The following is a 23,349-nucleotide window of genomic DNA, read 5'->3' on the forward strand; positions in this document are numbered from 1 at the left end:
AGGACATCTAATATCCCTGATTGCCACCAATTAAAGGCTGGTAGTGCCCCTAATCAATATGACAACCAAAAAATGTCTTTGGAGTTCCAAAATGGTATAATAGTTAAGGTGAAATTTGCAATATCTCACAACTATTCTGTTGATGTATTTAAACCATTATTGTATCACATCCCTAAAAAATGTGTTTAAATTATACCAAAATTTGAAATGTATACATTTTTAAATCAGTATCAAATACTCCTGGTTTACTTACCAGATTCAAATGTTTCTTCATCTATGGTTTTCCGTGGAGGCAAAAAAACAAAAAGTGTCATTATATTTCTGTCCATACTGAGTCTGTAATTTAACAGTCTCATTCCCTGACCCTATGCTTTTGCATACACACCAATTTTAAAATTTCTCCTAAATCAAGGCCAAGCCAGTGGTGTCTCTATGGCATATATAAACCTTAAATGAGATGCATGATATTAAGCCATTGGGCCATGATGACAAGCAGAGGGTGCTACAGGAGCTTAAAATAAATAAATAATGAAATAGGAGAGAGAGAATAAATTAAATAAAGAAGGCTCAAAGGGAAGGGAAAGGTGGAATGTCACGGAAGCTCCTGCAGACTGTTGGACATTGTATGGCTTTGCTGCTAGAGGGCCTGCAGGTGTGGAAGGGAGGTGCCCTGCCACAAGATTTAGGGGTCCATAAGCCAGGGAAGTGTGGCAAGGAGAGTGAGTATATGAATGCTTTGACTGGGTAGGCTTGTTTAGGTGGCTGGAAAAGATTCAATATAAACCAACATATCATCAGTTAAAACAATTCTTGTTAGCATTTTAAAGAGATATTAAGGATTAAGAAACTAGAATTCACATAGAGAGCAACTTGAAATATATAGCAACATTACCAATGCACTCATCCTTGGATCAGGCAATGCTGCATCTAAGGTATACTCATACATGAGTGAAATGATAAATTTATAAAGCTATTAATTGTAGCATTATCATAAAAAAGATTGGACATAACTCAAACATCCACTAATAAGTGATTGTGTAAGTACATAATACCTTATTTAGCCAATAAGCATTTTTTAAAAAATCAGAAGTCTCTTTATGTATTTAGATGGAATCATCTTCAAGATATATAATGTTAAGTAAAAAAACCAGGAACAGAACAGTTTGTTTAGTGTACTGTCAAAGGGTATGTGTATTTTGTTTTTTTAAAAAAAGGTGAAGATGAGGGTAGGAGAGAGGAAAAGAATATACATCATGGCTTTTATCTATACAGAATATGTCTGAGATTATATTTATGCCTCAAGAAAGAAAACTGAATAAGGCAACAGGGAAAAAGAGGAACTTTTTACCGAATGTAGTTTTGTAGTTTCTAATTTGAAATATATAAATGTATTGTGTAATAAAAATTTTAATTCAAATTACAGAAAAGAAATGACTATTACTGCAAGGTTTTTAAAAAACAGAATGTATACTGGGAAAAATAAATATAACATTAGCATTATTCTGTAGTTATTCTGGGAAATATATGTGAATCTTTGAAATATCCACTATTTAAAGATTTCATATTATTCTTTAGTTTCTAAAAACTAGATTAGTTCATTGTTAAAAATAAGACAACAGTCCCAAAATAGAGTCACTTATGCTAAGCCCCACATCACCAAACTTAGACTTAATTTAATTAATTTTGATCTCTTCTGCCTGAAGAGATCTTTTCCTAAAGGAAAGTGATCTTGTCACAACCAAGCAGATTTTTGCTGTTCCCACTCCCTTCTGCCTATAAACGCCTTTCATTTTGTACAGCTCCTCAGAGTTCCTTTTTATCTGGTTGATGAGATGCTGCCTGATTCATGAATCATTGAATAAAGCCAATAATAAGATCTTTAAAAGTTCCTTGGTTGAATTTTGTTTTTTAGTGCCATAAAGCCAAGACAAATTCACCTATCAGACCAAAGCCTGTCCAACTAGTGTCCCAACAAAACCTAGTGATTCTTGAGCCAGTCTTAGTTCTATACCTAAATAGGAAAAATGTTTTCCCAATTTACAAAAAAATTTAAGTATAGAAATGTACAAAGTTCATGTTGCTACTATTTATCTATACTAGAATCTACCAGAAGATGGCATCAGACAATAACAAAACACATATTTTGCTTTTTAAAAATTTGATATCTCAGTATTTTATATTTCACAGAGAGCATGGGGGTTTGCAGATGTTCCACCTGAATGTTACTGAATGTAACACCTGAATGTTACTTAAGAGTTGCTGTGATCATTTCCAAGATACCGCTTTCTAGAAGGCTGCTTTGGAGCCTGGAGACACTCCCATAGCTGTGCTTCCCTTCCAAGTGTCAGAACCACAGAAAAAGGATAGGGTGGCGGAATTCGTTTTACACATTGCTTCCAGAGGAGAGGTTTGTGGCCCCTTTGGCCAACTCTGTCTCAGAGGCTGCATAGCTGAGGTGCTTCCTATTTCTTCTGATGGTAAATCTATCAAGAGGAAATGTTACCTGCTTCCACACATTTCTCATCAATCTTCATGTCATCTTCTATAAAAGAACATAGAAAGAGGAAAAAAAGGATTTAAAATGTGTTAGCATCACAAACAAAATTCCCTAGGTATAGACTTAAAATTCAATAAAATTCGGACCATCTTATAATAATGATATCCTTACAACTATTGCTCACTCGGAGAGATAAAAAGGACTCTAGCGCATTAAATAAAAATATACAATTATGAGACACTATATAAGATAAAATGGGTGGAACTTAAAACACATAGGCTTTTGATTGTTGGACAAATTAATTTACCTCTAAGCCTCAGTTTTATATCTCTAAATGGGGATGGTAATAATACATACAGTATAAGGTAGAAAAAGTGAGATAATGCATGAAAAGCTCAGGCGCATGGTAAGTGCTCGATAAATGTTAACTATTTTTATCTCTAGCTTGGGCATATATAAGAGAATAAAAGAAGCTAACGTTTAAAACCATTCATCCTAATACTCAAAAACCCTTTCATCATGACCCAAGCCCAACTTTAAAGGTTACTGTCCACTTCTCTGCTTCACATGTCTTATACTCCCATCAGAGTAGACGTTATTGGTTCTTCCTCTGTGCTTTTGCTTATGCTGCTCCTTTTGCCTATAATGCTTCAAGGTCCATCTCAAAAACTAGTCAAAAATGAATATCCCTGTCATGAACTGAATAACATTTTCTTCCTACGACTTTGAACTCTCCGCTACTGCATATCTATGGTATCTTGTAATATGATCATCTGGGTGTTTGCCTTATTTACCCTCCTAGACAGTTCCTTGAAAGCAAAAACTGTCTTATTAATTTTCACATACTTTACAGAGTTTAGTACAGTGTCCTGCACACAGTAGGTACATGATAAATTATTTCTTAAATTGAATTAAATTTTCCTTTTAATATCAAAATAAGTTATTTGAATATATATTCTGAAAAGATCTTTTTCTTTTAGCTCTGTACATCTTGTGCCTAGCACAGTGACCAGAACTTCCTGGGTGATGAATAAATAGTAGTTGAATAAATAAATCTTACACAAGTTCCAAAAGTACAAAATTATAGTCTGCAAATAAGCTATACTATCAGAAAGTAGTACTTACCACTACCTCCTAAACGAGCATATCATTAATGTTTTTAAATAAAATATAAAAATTTTTATGAAATAATATTGTTTTATAGAAGTAGGGACACAGATAAACATGTAATATAGCTGAGATTTTCAACATTGTCATGCAATTCTTTATATTCATTTAGAGGTTATTTTCCAGATCAGTAATTTATAACAACAGTGGATTCATTAGTTCCTAAGACATAACTAGAGGTCTATCTTTTGTTTGTTTGTTTGTTTGTTTTAAGGCAAACAAAAGCTACAATTTTCATTCCTGTTTTACAGAGGCCAGGAGTGATTCTCCAGTGATTTTTCAAACTTGTAATTCTGGGATCTAAAAGAGCCATTGATTTTACTCTCTCAAAATCAACAATTCTGCACTGTTGGCTAGAGTGGCTATTACAGACTGATTTGTGTCCCCCGCCCGACCTACCCGCTTCCAGGTTCATATGTTGAAGTCCTAACCCTATTGGAGATGGGCCTTTAAGAGGGTAATTAAGGTTAAGTGAGCTCTTAACTTTGGAGCTTTAATCCAAAAAAGACTGGTGGCCTTATAAAAAGAAGAGAAATCACCGAATCTCTCTCTCTTGATCTTTTCGTCTCTCTGCACATTCACAGAGGGGAGGCCACATGAGCACACAGGGGAAAGTGGCCATCTGCAAGCCAGGAAGAGGACCTCACCAGAAACCAGCCCTGCCAGAGCCTTGATCCTGAACTTCTAGCCTCTGGAACTGTGAGAAAATAAATAAATATCTGTTGTTTAAGCCATCCAATCTGGGATATCTTGTATGGCAGCCGGAGCATATTAAGACAGTGGGGCTTGTTACCACCAAGACCGCAGAGACTCAGTCCTCTACCTCCTGCCCTGTCCAGTATCAGGGATGGAATGGGGCTGGTGGCTAAAAGGGCTGCTCTTCTTTCTTCCACCCCCGCCCCCCCCCTACATGGGCAGATGGCATCTTTCTTGCTCGCTTTTGTGAGTGTGCGTGTTTGACATCATAATGAGTCATCTGGGTGTCTGTGTTTGGAGAAGGGGAGAGGTGATCATTGGGGGTCCCATTTGCCCTTGAGATAGAAGCTGCAAATAGTCTGGACTTAGAAATCCAGACTATACTGCTTGCAACTACTAACAATGTTCGTATCTCTTTTGTACCTCAATCTTTTCATCCATAAAATGGTGACAATCACAATTTCTTCACAAGGTTATTTTTAAGACAGTGTGTAGAAAGCAGTTGACACGAAAAGGTAGATCAGTTTCACAACTTTGAGTTCTTACCATGTGCTGTGTTAGACTCTGGAAATGCACACTGCGAATGTTAGTTCTCTTTTGCTTTATTCCTCTCGGTGTCAGGACAGTTACACTGGGAGTGTGTTCCTGTGACTGACATTTTTTACCAATTAGAGTATTTGTAATTAGCACATTCCTAGGTTATATATGAAGAGCTTAATAAATAGCTGAATTGAATCGATAGAAAAGAACGACAGGAAATTTCTAGGAGACTTTGGGGATGAAGGTTTTTTCCAAATACTATTTCTTACCTTCTTCCATGGAAATCACTGGGTACAGACAAATGATTGAAGCAGAAAAAGAACGGGTGAGGAATCACATATATTAGTCTATGCTCGGTTTTTCAGATTAACTTACTTACAATAAGAAAAGAAAAGTGCCAAAGTTATACTAATTAGTGTTCTTGTGCTTACTCTCTAGAAATTTATTTAAAAATTTAATAACAAAATGGTAAGTGAATATCCTACAGAAACTAATATATTTATGAGCCTTGCTGGAAATGAGGATCTACTTTCTTCTGGTAAATCCTACTTGTTTCCATCCCATTAGGCTATAAAAGTTTGCATTCTACTCCCTTCTGAATTAATATGCTGAGTTCAGCATATTTTAGGAACTCCTATCTCGACTGGAAGAAAGGAAAGAAGGAAGAAAGAAGAAAAAAAAGAAAAGGAAAAGAGGGATGATAAGTATAAGTGCATCTTCAGTAAATAATTTTTTAATAACCATCTGCAAACTAACATAGACTTGGAATTTTTCAATAACCCTTGATTAATAAAAATGCCTAAACCCTCTGGACTCAGAGATTTTTTCCCTCTTAAGGTAACATTTAAGCAGAGTAGGAAGATGCAAAATAATATTTATTACAGAATCATCTATCGCAGTTAAAAAGAAAAGAAATGAACTTCTAGTTTAGAAAATGCTCGTGCTCCATCCCTGTGAGGGATGACCATTTAAGTCAGTGGCTCCAACCCTGGAATTCCTGGACTTAGAAATTTGTGACAATAATAGCAATATCTGCAAGCTAATTACAAGATGGACTTTTCAAAAACTCTAATATAAATTGCACTTAGGTTACATGAGCAAATTAAATATCAACCAGTGGTCATACTAGTTATCAGACACTGATTAGAAGCTTATTAGCATTTCCATGTGCCTTTGAGAAATGAAATAGAAAAATGAATTAAAGAAGTATTTCAATCTGGTTTGGTAAACTTTTTCAAAACACAAGGAAAATAACTAAAATATTACTATGAAGAGAATACATTAAAAATGTTTCTGATAAAAAGTTGTTAAAAATAAAGATAACAAGTGATATTGCAACTGTTACTGTAAACATGTAAAATATGTTTTCACAACCGGAAGGCAATATGAAAATATTGCCAGTGTCAAGAATTATAAGAGTGTTTTCTTCTTTCAAAAATATATCTACTGTTGTCATCTTTTCAAGAGAAAGAGAAAAGAAAAAATAATTTTTGGCTTAAGAGAAATGAGAAATAAAGCGAGTGAGGACTTGCTGTGGGCAGACCTGTGACACTGATACTGTTGTCTACTCTAGTGACCCTCTCCCGCCTCCTAGGGTCCATTCCCTTCATCAGCTTTCCAGGGGCCTGCCTGAGGTCCATTTCTGAAGGGCCTTCCTTACTCGGTGGATGCCAGCTGAGCTCCTCAGCACTCTTTATTAAGGCAGGAAGGGAGTTCACAAGCATTGCCACTACAGCTCCCTTTACTAACCATTCCCCCCACTGCCGTTTGAATAATACTGTCTAGCAAACAAACTATGTCCATTAACTAATAATTCAGTCCTATGTTTATTCATCAAAGGCACACACAGCTGTTAGTCAGAGCTTCTGAACAGTGTGAAATTTAACCCCTCTAAAGAGAACCCAGATGAATTCTTCTATGAAGCTATGCAGACTTGCTTGACAGAATGTGTATGTATTTGTTAGCTGTAGAGATCTCATAGGACTTCAAGCTGGTGAGTGATCACTGAAGGTGTCACCAACACAAGATCATGTGCATTTTCATAAACTGAGAACTCTTCTAAATCCAAAGGGATGAATGTCTATGGTAGGATTTCAGATGGCTGCTAGGTTATTTGGGGCAGTAGGGACACTTAAAGATTCTTTCTGGGACAGGAAGCCAGCCCTGGGAGAGAAGGAACCAGTTTCCCCATGATGCACGTGCTGGGTTTGAGGTAGCAGCACACTCACAGGTGGTTGATTTGAGGTGGGTGTGAGGCTGGTACGGTTGAGACCACCAGAACTCACGTTGCTTCCTAGGCAAAAAGAAATACACTGTGAGGAAAAAAAAAATCAACCTAGATGAATGAAGCCAGGTGAAAGAGATCTAGGACAGAATTTTCCTAGAATTCTGATGCCTCCAACCCAAGTGAAAAAAAGATTTCTTCTCCAAACACATTGTCAAATACATTCTCTAAATACACAGCCTTTCTTATTTTTTTCTGCCTCCTGGGTTATTGTCAGAAACACACTGACTTGAGAGTGGAAATCTGGCCCATGACCACCGGTTCATGGGCCACAGACTTCGTGAGAGGAGCCGTGGTAAGCTGCCCCTCCAGCACGCTACCCTGCTTCAGCTGGGCTCAGAATTTTCACAGCATGTTCTGGATCCCCTCCCAAGCTTTGGATGCCCTCTACAGTTTCCTGAGAACCACGTGAATTTCATCTCCTTCTATTGTTTTTTATTTGTGTGCTAATCCAATAAATTTGCCATTTCCGTGTGCTTCTTGCAAGATCCCCACCAGAGCCTGCCTCCTCACCACTTTCTGCCCTGAGACCACTATGGCTAATCTCATTAGGCCTTTAGCAGCCTGTTTGTGTCCTCAGCCCTCAAAGCTCAGGTCATCCCTTATCCTCTGTACTTTAATCCCTGTAAGACTCTGTCCACCACCCGCCCCTCCCTGAAGTCCTTTCACACACACCCTGGAACTCGAAGTAAACCAGCAAAATCTCTCAGACCTCAGCCTCTACCTTGAGTGAGCCCTTCACATTCTAGTTCTAATCAAAACCCGGGTGTCCTGAGGCCACTGCTTTCCCTGCCCCTTCCAGGATGAGGCTCTTTGCTCTCCCACTCCCACTGGGTGCTGGTAAAGTGGCTCTGGGGGCCAGGGAGCCCTATGCGTAGCTTTTGCTGATTTCCCTAGTGTCAGTACTCTCATTGTGGCTGATTTCAAGCTGCCACCCTGACCTCACTGACTGTGGATGTGAGAAGCACGCACAGTGGGCTCTGTTAGCGTATTCCAGCATCCCACGTTCAGGGCCTTCATCCCACTGGTCTGGAGGTGAGGTCTGTGTCCTTGTTCCTCATGGCCATCTACAGACCATTCTCCCTCTTCCCTAGAAGTGACTACCATTGCCCCTACTCTTCTGCTAGCCAGTCCCAGATGACTCCTGCTCACTCTCTCTCTCTCCACACTGCTCTGTCATAATTCTCGATGATTTTATTAGGCATACAAATGCCCCTTCTAACACCCTGGCCTCTTGGTTCCTCGATCCCCTCTCTTCCAATGACCTTCCCCTCATGCTACCTCAGCCGTTGCCTCTCACTGTCGTGCCCTAGACCTTTCCAGAAATAATAGCTGCAATCTCTCCATACTTGCAATTCCCAGCATCCTTTTCTTTTACTGGCACCTACCTTTCCAACCCCCCAAATCTGTTGACCCCATAGAATTTATAATCCATTGATTTTATTCCATTTCCACTGATCCTTACCTCTTCACCTCCCCGCTTAATGGCTTAAATGTCATGTTCCTTCAAAACAGTCACTCCCTTGGCTTTTCCTTGATTTACTGTTAAATCCAGCTCTCTTTCAAATCTGGACCTGCCCCCAAGGAATCTGACCAAAATCATTTCAAATTTATCACTTTTAACCTTAAGGGGGACCCTAATACTGATCCTACTGTATTTACCTAATCCATTTGCTCTCCAGTTCTAGAAACTCTTCAAGCTTTCTCCTCTCTCCTTCCCAGTACCTCCTTACCCACGCTTACTCTCAGCTTATGACATTGCTTCCTATTTCACTGAGAAAATAAGAATAGTTGAAAGAGAACTTACATAAGCTCCACCATGCCCCTCACCCTCAGCCTCAACTATGCCACATACTCTGGATTCCCAATGTTACCATCACTGTAGACCAGTGGTCCCCAACCTTCGTGGCACCAGGCACTGGTGCTCCTATGAGAATCTAATGCCTGATGATCTGAGGTGGAGCTGAGGCGGTGATGCTGGCACTGGGAGCGGCTGCAAATATAGATGAAGCTTCGCTTGCTCGCCTGCTGCTCACCTCCTGCTGTGTGGCCCATTTTCTAAAAGGCCACTGACTGGTACTGGTCCACAGCCCGAGGTTTGGGGGGTCCCTGCTGTAGGTGAACTGTTTATGATCCTATATAAGGCCAACCCCTCTATTTGTACACTAGATCATACCTCCTTCTGCCTGCTCAAGGCAATTCTCTTCTCCTACGCCACAAAAGATTTTCCTCTTACTGGATTATTACCACTAGCATTATTTACTCTATCTAAAACATTTTTTCTCATACTATTCCACTTTCCCCTCTTCATTGTTCTGTTCTGCTTTATATGAAAACATCTCAAAGAGCTTTCCATGCTCATTGTCATCAATTTCTTCAAATTTCACTCTACGAGAAACTGGGCTCCACCCTTCCACTGAAATCACTTTTATCAGGGTCCATATTGCTAAACCCAGTTGCCAGTTCTCGGTACTTCTGGCAGCAACTGACGCAGATGATCAGGACACCATATTGTCTTGATTTTCATTCTGTCTCACTGGTCATTTCTTCTCAATCTCCTTTGCTAGTTCCTTTTCTTCTTGATCTCTTAGCATTGGCCAAGGATTGGACCTCTTTCTATCTTGTTATCTTTACTCACTCCCTTAGACCTCCAGTCTCACAGAAGTGAGGATGGTAGATTGAGATTCAGTAACTGGGGTTACAACTCAGTTTTGAAAGATTAATAGAGGGAGTTAGAACTACCATGTTAAGTTGAATTTAGTGTCCCATGTGTTTTCTCTCTCTTCTAGCTGATATAATTATTCTGATATCGTTGGTATTTAAGATGCTTAGGGCATATGGATAGGTCGATATTTGGATTTATAAACCAGCGTGTGTGTTCATCCATCTGCTTCTCTCTCCATATCCCATCTTAACGGCAATGACAGAAGCCTGAGAACACATTTCATTTCCTGATGGCTTAGTCCTGAGTCCAGGAGTGATAACTTTTCTTACCTCTTCATAAGGTGGTTAGAAGGGATTAGACCAGCACAGGTACCAAGGTCTGAGATTTTCCGGGCCTGCCACCAGAGGGCATCATTCTGGTCCACAATCTGGAGGATGTCCCCCTTCTGGAAGGGTAACCCGGCATCCACGCATGGGATGGTAGGATCCTCCTGGGGCCAGTACTCGGTCATGGCACGAACGTACACCTGACAGTAGGTGCATAATGGCACCATCAGAAGAACCTTTGCCCATGGGCCATCAGGACTCAAAACCATTTCTCCCACTCCTCCGCCTCCTGTTTCTATCCTTCCTCTTCACCCCCACAAAAAGGAGAACTTGCCTCTTGAACTGAGTCTCAGAGCTATGAAAAGTACTTAGAAAAAGAATCTCTTAGTTCTGTGAAGTTTTTACTCAAATGTTCACCATTCTTGATGTTACTTTTTAACTTCTTGGTACCCCATCTCCTTTTTTTGCATTCATTTACTCATTTGCCTCTCACGTTATCAATATTGAAAAATGTACACCAAAGTATTGAACAAACGTTCAAGATGTTATAGAGAACAGGAGTATGATACAAAGTATTTAGTCACTGGTATTGTTATTTGAGGATTTACCGTGTGTGAGTACGGAGGCTTAGTAAATTCTTACCATCTTCTGGTTATTAACAGGAGGGTCAGAAACTGGAACCACCTTAAACATGATTGTGCCGCGAGACATAGCCTAGAAAATGTCAAAGGGGGAAGAATGACAAATCGCAGAGCCCATCGGGTTACTGGGGTTCAGCACAAGGAGTTATAACTCAGTGTGTCCAGGTCTAACAGTGACATCTCACTGGGAATTTACAAGGGTTCCACAGCTGACTATCACCACCCAGAAATGGAAAACAGGAAAGAGGAAGAAATTTAGGCTTCTGCCCCGCTGTGGGGCTCCAGAGTCACCAGCCTGCTAAAATCTGCACTGAGTCCTGGCCTTTCCCTGGACCCTCTATCTTGCTGACACCAAAACCACCCCACTAAACAAGGTCTTCTTCCTACAGGCATGGGGGAGGAAATGAGCTCTTGGTCTGACTTTCTTTCGTCATGCCTAAGGCAGTAATTTTTTCCTGAACACCTGTTTCTGCACCACACAGCCCAGACTGATAGGGAAAAATGAGGGGCTCCCAAGTCTTCTGGGGGGACTGAAAAGCTTCCAAGCTGATGGTGGAATGGGAGGGCCCCAGTCTTTGGAGGAGACAGAGAACCTCTCATCCTGATTTGGGAAGTAAGAATCCTCCTGTTGCATGTACTGTCACAGGCATTGGAGATCCAGAGATTAACAAAATCTGTTCTCACTTTTAGAAATGTCACCATTCATTGTCCTGTCAATTCCACCAGAAGGACTGAGGCGGAGGCAAATGTGTCTATGAATAACAGTGCTCTAAGGTCCCTTTGCAGTATATTGTATACCGCACAGAATCTTAAGGCAGTGGTTTGCAAAATATTTAGGTGCTTGGTATACACCTTATAGTATCACCACTCATCTAAATCCTTGAGGCATATGAAAATCTAGAATTTCTCCCAAGAACCTAGTTTGAGAGCCCCTAGTCTACATGATATACACTTGGGGTGTGCCTGGGGAAAGGTGGGTAGGGGCATGCTACTGTGCTACTGAAAGCTGGACGGTGTGATTCAGGCAATACTTTGAAGGATGGGAATGGGGACCTAACAGAGATCAAAGGCTCACATAATCAGGCCAGAAATGCTAGTTCAAACCACCAAGGAGAATGTCAGGGCCAGCAAGGATGCCTCCCTCCCCATAAGCTGCCCTCAAAACTGCCTCAAGGATAATGTTCCGCAGATTGCAGCTGTACAAAAATGTTCAGGAAGCAAGGGGTGGTTTGCTCAGGTTCAGACTCTCCTCCACAGTCTCACTCTGCCCACCTGGGCTCAGTTTCCAATGGAGCAACCCGGGTGGTGAGGGGCCTGAGCAGGGAACCAGGCAGCCTTCTTGAGGCAGAAAGAGCAGCTTGGGAAGGGAAATCTCCCAGCAGGGGCCAGACTTCTGATGGGCCACACAGAAACAGACAAGGTCAGGGGCCTGGAGAGAGGAAGCTGCCAAGAGGGACCAAACCCTCCTCTCATTACAGAGCACACACCATGAGCTGGACAGGCCCAGTTCAGCCTTGCATTTTACTGAGTCAGGAAGAAGGCAAAGAGGAGACTGTTACCAGAATATGGATCACTTGCTCGGGGTCCAATCCCTCAACTGAAACTCCGTTCACTTCCACTAATTTGTCTCCAGCATATAACAACCCTAGGCAAACGGGAACACAAAACAAAGAAGGGTATAAAGAAATTGGCAAAAAATAGAGGTAGCTATCCCAAAGCTATTTATCAAACTTTCTAACCCTAACATTTTACAATTTATTGTGAAATCATCATCATCATCATCAATCATCATCATCATCGTCATCGTCATTGTCATCATCACAATAATTATAAAGTAAACTGCTTATTCTAATTTACACCATCACCGAAGTGCATGAGAATTGCATTTTTTCCACCTTTTCACCAACACTGGGTATTAACCAATGGCGATGTTTTTATTTTCATTAATCTGATGTTGTAACGTGGAGCTGGGACACGGGTAAGAAGATAACACTAAAAATAAAGATGTCAGGGTTGTGAAGAAATGATACGCGAAAAGGAAAGTGGGGCATATTTCAAAAGAGAAACTGTGGAGAAACTGGGGTTAAGATTAAGCCTTGAGAAGTATGAGGCAAAACCGTGGAGCCTGGGGGACAAGAAGCAGAATGGTGTCGTGCATGGGACAGAAGCCAAGCATGACGAAAATTTCAAGAAAGGTAAAGCCGACAACATCAAACATGCCAGAGGAGTAGAAATAAAACTGAGGCCGGAAGAAGGGCCCATAGACTTAGCAAGGAGGAAATCCTTGGGGCAATTACTCTAAGAATGTGGGGGTAAAACTCTGTGCCAGGCTTCCACGGCCATGCACAGTGAGGACAGGGGCGGCAGGTACGGAACTGTTCATTTCAGAAGCTCCGCGGTGAAAGGAAGGAAATCCAGTTCCCTGGTAGAAAGGGCCAGCGAAAGGCATCTCAGATGAAGTGCTGTGCCTTTTGGAAAGCAGAAGGACCAAGTGAAGAATGAAAGTTGGGAACACAGAGTAAGGCTGACCTGGACTTGAATCCTGACTCAAACCGTGTAACCTTGAGCAAGTTAGCTCTTTAATCTCTTTAAGCCTCAGTTTCCTCATCTATAAAATGGCAATGATAACGCTTACCTTGTTGGGTTGCTATGAGAATATAAACTGAGAGAACATTAATACGGTGCCTAGAACAGAGGGACTCAATGAAGGAGGGAAACAGGATTTCTCTGGAATATTTATTCCTTCCTTCTTAGTAACGAAGAAATGGAACTTAATAAAGCCCTGACCTTAGTTAGGAATGGGGGGGTCTCCCTGGAAAGAAGACTAAATAATCAACGGTTTCCTGTGTTTGGGTCCCACTTGTACCCTGCTGCTCCAGCTTACCACTCCTCTCAGCCAGCCCGCCATGAATGACTCTGGCCACCAAGATGTCCCCTGTCATCTCATGGCGCTTGATGGTCGCTCCCTGGGGAGAGAGTACAGTGGAATCCCTCTTTTAGCTTGCATGATTTTTTTTCTGGTGGCTTCTCAATGCAGCTCTGGTCTTTCAGATGAGGGTATTCGTACTAAGGAGGGCTATACCATGCCATCAAAAAAAAAAAAGGCCACTCGACCTTGGACTCCTGAGATCTCTACCTAACCATGCAGACATAAAAGAATATTTAGATCCTTTCAAAGATAAAGAAAGCTCCCACAATTACAACTTAATCCAAAGGACTTCTTAGAAAATCAAATGAATGCCTTACTTAGCTTCCCATTAATGGAGGGAAAAAAAACCCTACACAAATACATTAGAATTGAGTGAAATATATGTATGTGCCAGACAGTTAAATAGTAAAACAAAATATATGCCTTGTATCTCACAGCTCTTTTAAAAAAGTAAAACACTAAACAGAAATCTTTCCTAGTGAAAACATTACAACATGTAATGTGTTTGAAAACACAGGCAAAAATCATTAAGATACAGTTTAGTCATTATTATCATGGCTTCTAAATGCCTCAAACTATATCTGTGACCGCAGACAAGAATATCGCCCAAGTAACTACTAGAAATGACTTAGTTTGCAACTAATCCTGGCATAATTCTAAATAAAATAATTTTCTTACCAGGGGCTGTTGGTTTTTCACCAAACAAACAATCCTCATTGCTTCTTCACTCTCAGGGATATTGTCAGGCAGTGGGGGGAGAGGGGGTTCGAAATCTTTCTGAGCCACAGTGTCATGGGCACTGAGCAAGGCCTGGGGACAGCGAAGGAAAAGGTGAACAAATGTCACACATAAGACTAACCCCCTAGAAGATAGTGATTTGATACTATATATAAGACACAACAACAACAACCAACACGTACAGGCACAGTTCTAAGAATTGTATGAGGACAACTCTATGAGGCAGACATATTTATTACCCCCCATTTTACATATAAAGAAATGAGACACATAGAGGTTAAGCAATACATAATATATTCTTTCATTTCTGCTAAAATGTATTATTCTGTCACTTTTTCATTTCCTGGAAACTCATTTAATCTATGGTGTTCCTATGATCTTGAACTAAAAAACAGTTTTTCTAATATTTCCCCTAATTAAGGCAGAATAGAGGGGCAGTAATCAAAACATCTTGCTAGTTTGATATGCCAGTAACAACCAAGGGCCCATGTTGAACAGAAACACTAGTTCCCTGGTTTAAGGTATGATCAAAGAGCTACTTTAATGACCCACTATGTTAAACTTTCCATTTTAGGAGGTAAAGAAGTAATCATTCTATAGCCCTGCCTGAGGTTGGTGGGCAGAACTTGGTTGAAACTCAGAGAAAATTCTCTGGGGTTATCGTGTAAACTAGAATTTTTGATTCATAAATTTCATTGCTCCAAATGCAGACATTCTCTTAAAATTTTAATTTATTGATAAACTGATTTCAAAATCTGTAGGTACTAAGAGGTAGGCTCCTATTCTGCCATCAAATGTTCTTCATATGCCCTCCTCCCCCACAGAGCTAATCATCATTATACTGTATTTTCCAAATACCTTCACACACTTTATCTAAAACTTAAAACATTCCCAAAATGGAAAAGAAAGATGCTACTCTGATTGCCCCAGAATTTTAGAGGGAGGAAATAGGACACCATGGAAAGTTCTGGATGTGTCATAAATATGTCAGGTTTGACTCCATGACTGACAACATGGAGCCAGTCACATCTGAGTCCCATATTTTTCAATACAAACTGTTGGTCACCCATGTTGGGTAATAGAATATCTATTTAGAGAGCATCTTTTCTGTCATGTTTCTTTCTTCTTTTCCACTTTGTCTGTGTGCCAGATGGCATATTTTGTCTATTTTAGAAGCACTTACCTTAAAGTGTGGAGCCTGGAGGATCTGTCTCAGCTCTCGGATCTCAGGGGAACTAGGGCTTGCATGCAATATCTCTACTACCTGGTTGATGAAAAAGCATAGATTGTGAAATTTTGAAAAATCTTCATCACCTAGTTAACCTCACTCGGGATGGATAACGGATATATTGACTAGCATTCTATTGACCTGAGAAAAGCTGTTATTGAAGCTTTCTTTTTTCATTTTTAAATTCAAGGCTTAGGATATCTTCTTGTGCATTACACTTTACTACAGCAGGTAGAGTCCAAGATCTGGGGTAGAACTAAACCCCAGAGCCCCAGTCCTGGCACATCACAAGCTTAGAGGGAGGCAATTTCCTCTAAATTGTATGTACCAAGGCAATTTCCCCCCAGTGGCTCTAAGATAGCTGCTTGCTAATGTGAGTGCTTTCTTTATGGGAAAATTAAGATAGCTGAGTTCTCCAGGTACATGCTCAAATACCTGGAGAACTCGGGTAGCTTAACTCCATGGGATGCTCCATTCTTCAATTGGAAAATGGGAATAGTAATTTGTATATTAGGGCTTTTAATATTTGTTGCAATGGAAAAGGGTTAAACAGAACCAATTACTGTGATTTAGGTATAGACCTGATTTCTGACAGGACTTAAGACTTTTCAAGACTTTAATCAGCCCATGAACCTTTAGCAGTCATTACATACAGCCAAATGAAACCAGGCAGTTAACTAAGCTTTACTGCCATTCACTAGGATTATAACAGAATAAAATATCATGTGTGTGTTTTCTGTGGACAACTTAGAACAATTTGAGTTGTTGATTACTGGAATTGAGGGTAGAAGTTTTTTTTTCTTCTATTTCTTTTAATATGGTTTGAGCAATAAATAATAAATAACCTTTATTCATTCACTCATCAAATATTTATTGAACATCTACTATGTGCTAGGCACTGTTTTGAGTGATGCAAACACAGCAGTGAATTAGGCACACAAAAATCTCCATAGAGTTTACATTCTAGTGAGAAGACACAGACAATGAATAAATACATAACCAAAAGAAATAGTTTTATTTGTTGGTGAGAAGAGTTAAGAAAAAAATTGAAACAGGGAAAGTAGATTGCGAGTGCCACGATGCAACTGCAATTTTAGATGGGATGACCAGAGAAAGCTTCAGTGTGAAGGTGACATTTGAGTGGAGACTCGAAGGAGATAAGAAAGCAGATCACAGATATATGGGCAAGAGCATTACTTACTGACATAGGGAATAGCAAGTGCAAAGGGCCTGTGGCAGGTGAACGTCTGATTCAAACAATCACAAGGCGTTAATCTGGCTGGAGCAGAGTGAACAAGGGCGAGAGCAGTGAGTGAGACATCAAAGAGGTAATGGGGCTGCCTTCTGTTTGGCTATACAAAAATGTTGATGTTTACTCTGAGATGGGAAGTCATTGTTGGAAGGGTTTGAGCAGAGCAGTGATATGATTTGACTCTCCTTTAAAGATAATTTATTTGGTTATTGTGTTGGGAATAGACTATAGGGGACGAGAGTAGAAGCAGGAGACCAGGTGGGAGGCTATAGTGCAAATATTTATGTAAGAGATGACGATGGCTTAGATGGTATAGTGAAGGTAGTGATGTGTTTTGAAACTAGAGCTGACAGGATCTGCCCTCAGAATGGGTGTGAAGTCTGACAGAAAGTCAAAGATGAGCCCAAAGAATTTTGACCTGAGCACTGCAAGAACAAAGATGTCATTATTGAGATAGAAAAGCCTGGGAGACAAGTGGCTTTGGGATAGGGACAATCAAGAGCTCATTTTGGGACATGTTAAGTTTGAGAGGTCTCTTAAACATCTGAGTAGGATAAGGAGGAGACAGATATAAAAATCTGCAGTTCAGTGAAAGAGCCCAGCTAGAGTTACAAATTATGGAATCATTACTATAAACATTACCATGCTTACGTAGGGTAAATCGAATCCAATTTTTTAGGAAAAAAAAAAAAAAAAAAGAGAAAAATAGACACATGCTAAGATGTTCTTTTTTGTTTGTTTTTAATTTGGGGAGATAGCAGGTCGGTTTTCTTCCATTAAAGCTTCGTTAGAAACATTTATTAGATGCATGATCATCAATCAGACTTTTCCGTTAGAGCCTTTAATTCATTTAAATTAGCACTATGAGTAAAATAACATCACATTAAAGCTCTACTATTCTGTGGGTTAACGATCGCCTCACCTCATAGGATAATGTCTGTGCGTGAGGTGTGGCAGGAACAAGTTTCCTTTCTTTAAATTCCTGGAGGCAGTCATACACCTGCAGAAGGCAACAGTGCAAGAGCAGCATATTGACAACGTCACTGTTAACTTTTTGGATTTAAGGCTCTCCAAGGGGAGAAACAGCTCCGGCAAGTTTCCTTTTCCTTCCTTAATTCTCCAGTAAAAGTCCATTTGTAAAAATTCCAACTTCATCTCTGCTGACCCTTAGGAATTTTTTTTCACACCAGGATCTAAGATTGGGCCGAGTACACCAAGGCCTGCTTAGCTCCACAGCGCAGCCCTTACTCTTATATTCGAAATATAGTTTCTCTTAAGAATGCAGAAACGAGACCCAACAGACCAGCTCAGCCCCGCCTTCCTCCATCCAGATCTGGGATGATGGCACTTCCCTGCTTTACCTCAGTGCTAGGGCTCAAGTGTCCCTGGAAGCAATTAAGGCTGATGGATTGAGGAGGGCGTCCAAAGCACAGACAGCCTGCCCGTGGTGAGCAAGGGCAAGGCACTATAGTCACCATGCTGTACATTAGAGTTCTAGAACTTATTCATCTTAAAACTGGAAGTTTTTACGCATTTGCCAACCTCTCCTCATTTCTCTCACACTCCAGTCCCTGGCAACAACCATTTTACTCTGTTTCTATGAATTCTACTTTTTAAAATTCTACATATAAGTGAGAACATATAGCATTTGTGTTTCTCAGTATAGTTTTTTCACTTAGCATAATGCCTTCAAGGCCCATCCATATAAATGCAAGAGGGAGGATTTCCTTCCTTTTTAATGGCTGAATAATATTCCCTTGTATATCCCATTTCTGGGTATATATATAAAGAAAATGAAATCACCATTTCAAAGTGATATCTGTACGCCCATGTTCACTGCAGCATTATTCACAACAGCCAAGACACAGAAATAACCAAAGAGTCTATTGATGAACACATGAATAAAGAAATCAGGTGTTTTAAAACAAATGCTGAGTGGAGTGCTTCTGTGCTCATGCTCTTATTTTCAAAAATATAATATTAACATGTATCATAAGGCTGACAACATTTCACACTTAAGTGAAGAAAACGCCCACATCCCAAATATAACTTCAAAAAAAAGTATTCTTAATAATAACATTTGTTCAGGGGAACAAAATTATAGTCAGATAATAATGGAAGAGGAGGAGGAGGGAGGGGGAGGGGGAGAAGGAGGAGGAGGAGGGGAGGAGGAGGAAGAGGAGGAAGAAGAGGAAGAGGAGGAGGAGGAGGAGGAGAAATCTTCAAAGTAAGAAAAACTTAAGATTCCTAAACAGAACTGTAGATACCTCATTTTCTGATTTTAAAAAACAAAGAGGAATGGGTTTTTAGAAGCTTTTTTATTTGTCCTGAGTTGGCTGCTAAGGCTGATGGCCATTTGTGGTGGCTGCTTTGGGATCCCAGGGGCCTCAGGGAGAAAAAAAAAAGGAGCAACCATAGTCTTTTCCACCTAACTTAATTCCTTCCTAAGCTAAGAGGTTTGCGTAGCTCGCTCTGAGAACTTTTTCCAAGTTGTTGTCCTGCCAGCCGACAGGCGATACTGTTGAGTAAGTAGTTCCTGCATCCACAGGAAGCAAAGGCTTCCAAGAATCAGGGCACTCACCTTCAGCAGAGCCCGAAGCCACGGGGAGTGGAGGAGATCGTACAGGAGACACACTCCATTCACATCTCGGCTGTAGAACAGATTCAGCTCTTGCAGCACAAGCCTCAGGATTTGGGAGAGACCTAGAAAAAAGAGAGAGCAGGGACCGGGTGGCAGGTGGGGGTGGAAAGAAAGGCAGGTGTAAATGTAAAAGACAAGTCAGCTGGGACATGTCACAGGGGCTCATGAGGAGTGGGGATGACACTGGATTTAAAAAGGATCAGCCTTCAAGCTCTATTCTGTCATTTGCTGTGAACTTCAGAAAGTCACCCAACTATCCGAAACTCAGTTTCTTTGTGGCAAAATGAGAATACACTAGCTTTCCCATAGGGTTGATGCTAACATGAGATGAAATAATAGATCACAGTATATAGATTTGAGATATTATGAGAATGATATCGCTCTCCCCTCTCTATCTTCCCAGCTTTTGGCTTATTCCAAAATCATCTAGTTGCTTTCTGGATCTTCCATCTCTAATTCGAACATAGAGTCATTTGTTCTTACCCTTTCTGAACATTTTATTGAAAGCATTACTGAAAAACTCTAACTTCCAGTAAGTTTTTAATATAAATCTCAGGATTCCACCGATTAAAGGAACTGAACAGATTTTAGTGAATGCTTGATTTTTTTTACAAGTGTTTTCATAGAAATTCTATTTGTTGCAGTGATATTTTGAATGAGAACAAGTTCTAAGTTTATATAAAACATTGTGGGGAAGGAAAAAAAGAGGTTCTGAATCCATTTTGTCAATTCCTTTCCTTTCTGCCTTGAAAATTGCTTAGACTTATCACTGATAGTTAGAGTAGGACAAGTGTATGACAAGTCCAAAAGTGTACGACACGTTTGTCATAGGAATCACAGTAAATCTATCAGAATGTATGCCCATTCATTTGGTCACACTTTCAAAGTGATATTATAAGAACCTTCTGGTCTAGAAAAAGAATTCTGGAGCCACATACCGTTCTCTGGGTTGGATGTCGTGGAAGGCTTCATGTCCTTCTTGTCTGGTGAACCTGCTCCTTCGTCTGACTGGATCATCTTCCCTGCCCGAGCTTCCAGAAAGAATTCAGAACTGGGGAGCAGATCGATAGGCAGCACAGAGCTCACTCAGTCATGCTGGCCAAGCGCTTTTAGCACACTGAAATATAGTTTCAACAGCATTTAGTGAGCATGTCAGGCACTGTGCTACACACTGAGAGTCACATCAGACAAAACACAGTTGCTCTGAGGCATTTACTCATTAGCCATTCACCAGCTGTGTGAAAACTGCTTTTTTTATAAAACACTCCCTCTACGCACACCACCCCCCACAAACACCGCTCTTTTTAATAAGTGATAATATTAGATTTGTTTATTTCCCACCTCTTTGCCTAGTTGATTTCATCATCATTCAGAGCTCAGCAGAGCCTTCCCCGGTCTGACTGTACTCAGGTGCCCCGTTACCTCTCGTTGCTCCCTAGAGTCCTTCATGGCACTGATCACAACGGCATGTGTTACTGCTGAGGCACACTCTCAGAGCTTATTTTCTATATCACTTTAGGTAGGTTTAATTTCAAGAAACAGAAACTCCAAATGATAGTGGCTTAACGGGATAGAAGTTCGTATTTTGCTCGTGTAAAAATCCAGAGGCAGAGACAATCCAGAGCTGGTAGTGCAGCCTTGCTCCAGGAAGTTCTCACAGAAGGGGTTCTTTCCCTCACTGCCCCATCACCCTGGCGTGGTGTGCTTCTCCTCTTCCTGCTCCGAGGCAGTGGCTGGAGCTCCAGCCATCATTTCTACGTTTCAGCCAGCAGGATAGGGGAAGGGTTTAAGGATATGAGGGCAAAGGGAATACACCCACTGCTTATTGAGGAAGTTTACTGGAAGTTGCCCTACACAATGAAGAGTCACCTAGTGTCCTTCCTGTATAAGCTTCAAATGTCCCACTGGACTTTTCATGTTGCTGGAAAAAAATTATAATTATCTGAGCCTAGAACCCAACTTTTCTTTACATATAAAAAGTATTTTTGCATAGTTTTAATACACATTGAATTTTCTAGAATGCTACTACCACAATTGAGGAATGAATTTACTCTGTTTTGCCTGGACTTTAGCGAGTTGCTCACCATTTCAGAAAAGCATGTCATTCATGGTAACACTACTCGCAGGATTTAGGGGGTCACTACAGCACATCACCATTAGGCTGTATCTGCATTCAAAGCTGCTGCATATCCCTAGTCATCTTTTTGTAGGTGCAACTGTGTTATTTCACTATATCTTTTGGTGTAGTGATATCTCATATCTATGTATTAAAATATGAAGTCTTATCGACTACATTTATTTAATTTCTCCTTTTATGTACGTGGATATTTTTGAAGTTTTGTGTAGGTAAGTATCTTAGTTTGGTTGCCCCCAGAATCAGACACAGAGCAAAGATTCCAGGGAGGTCATTTGTTTGGAAAGTAATCCCAAGAAATGCCAGTAGAGATGTGGAGTACTAAGATAGGGCAGGGTCGGGGTAAACCAGCAAAATGTGTATCAAGCAAGTAAGCACTATAGGCAGCTAGAGCTTAATCTTATGAGGGAACCAGGGACGAGGGCGTGGGGGTATCTACACACCAGTGCTGCCAGTCACTGGTTGAAGGCTGTTCCCAGAGAGCATTACTTCTGGTACTTTCAGCCAGCTACGTGCATCTATCAGAGAGTGCAGGTGCTAACAGTTTTAAGTTGGCTCACAGTGCACCAAGATTGTGAGGACCAAGGGGATATGGGTAGTGCACTGACAGCATTTATTAGGGTAGGAGAATAAAGAATTAATCCAGATTTTTTTTTACAGGAACATTTCAAATTATTTGTTAAAGGCTGGGGTATCGATTCTTACATGGTCGACGACTGTCTAGAATTTATAAAATTGTGGGGCGGAGCCAGGGATGCTATCTAGAAAAAGACAGATCATTATGATGTTGTCTCTAAAATCTAAGGCAGCGAGAAGAGCAACACAAAAAGCTGTCATAGAATTTTAGGCAACTTTCCCATCAACATTCTTTTCCAGGCACACCGAAGAATTCTAGTTTGCTAGATTCTACCCAAACTTGGTATCATGTTTTTGCCTTGCCCACCAACACCCACCCTGCTCAGCCCCTACTGAGTCAGATTACATCCTGCCTTTTCCTGTGTTCCAATTTCTGAGCCTCTATTAACTCACTTAGCACAACAGTTGCATGTATGATTCATCTTCCTCTCCATAAAGGATAACTTCCAGGACAGGAAATTTAAAAGGGAGATGGAGTGTTTGACAAAGTCAGAGCAGATGGGTCTGACCCCAAGTCATCATATTCAGGCAACCTCTTAAATCTGGTACCCAAAGGGGGCTGTACAGATTAAACAAGCCAGCTGCTGTTCTTGCATCATGAGGCAGGCCACATTTCTTTCATATTTAATGCCCAAATGAGTGTGCCAAGAAGGCCTATCCATGCAGCCGATGGGGTGTCTAGGTTCCTGAGATGAACTTATTGTGAGCGAGCTTTACAAATAGATTGTGGTTTCTACAGTGAATGTTGAGTGTTAAAATAGCTTCTAATAAACCTATCACCAACTCCTGGGCTACACAGATAACTCATTCATGTATTCTGAAAAGCTCATTTTGACTACAGTTTCTCAGTCATAGAGGCATAATTAGTCATTTTCATCTTCACGACTTGCGTAAATTCTAACAACTGTCCTTGCTGGGTGATCCTCAGGGTTCTGTGACTAATTTGCTATGGACTGAATTATGTCCACCAGATTC

General features: G+C 40.6%; 1 protein-coding gene across 1 annotated transcript in view; it reads right to left on the reverse strand.

Annotated features, from left to right (window-relative positions):
- MPP4 (membrane palmitoylated protein 4) overlaps positions 1-23,349 on the reverse strand; it is a 37,905-nt gene that overhangs the window by 13,073 nt on the left and 1,483 nt on the right. The window contains exons 2-14 of the mRNA XM_006921356.3: positions 20,543-20,721; positions 19,545-19,666; positions 17,886-17,963; positions 15,667-15,747; positions 14,424-14,555; positions 13,701-13,782; positions 12,376-12,461; positions 10,818-10,889; positions 10,179-10,375; positions 7,129-7,193; positions 5,170-5,187; positions 2,504-2,542; positions 254-274 (exon numbers count right to left, since the gene is read on the reverse strand). Coding sequence (XP_006921418.1) covers positions 254-274; positions 2,504-2,542; positions 5,170-5,187; positions 7,129-7,193; positions 10,179-10,375; positions 10,818-10,889; positions 12,376-12,461; positions 13,701-13,782; positions 14,424-14,555; positions 15,667-15,747; positions 17,886-17,963; positions 19,545-19,666; positions 20,543-20,621 — 1,072 coding nt within the window. The 5' untranslated portion in view covers positions 20,622-20,721. The remainder of the gene's footprint in view (positions 1-253; positions 275-2,503; positions 2,543-5,169; positions 5,188-7,128; positions 7,194-10,178; positions 10,376-10,817; positions 10,890-12,375; positions 12,462-13,700; positions 13,783-14,423; positions 14,556-15,666; positions 15,748-17,885; positions 17,964-19,544; positions 19,667-20,542; positions 20,722-23,349) is intronic.

Source organism: Pteropus alecto, unplaced genomic scaffold (genome assembly GCF_000325575.1).
Source record: "Pteropus alecto unplaced genomic scaffold, ASM32557v1 scaffold3, whole genome shotgun sequence".
Taxonomy (NCBI): domain Eukaryota; kingdom Metazoa; phylum Chordata; class Mammalia; order Chiroptera; family Pteropodidae; genus Pteropus; species Pteropus alecto.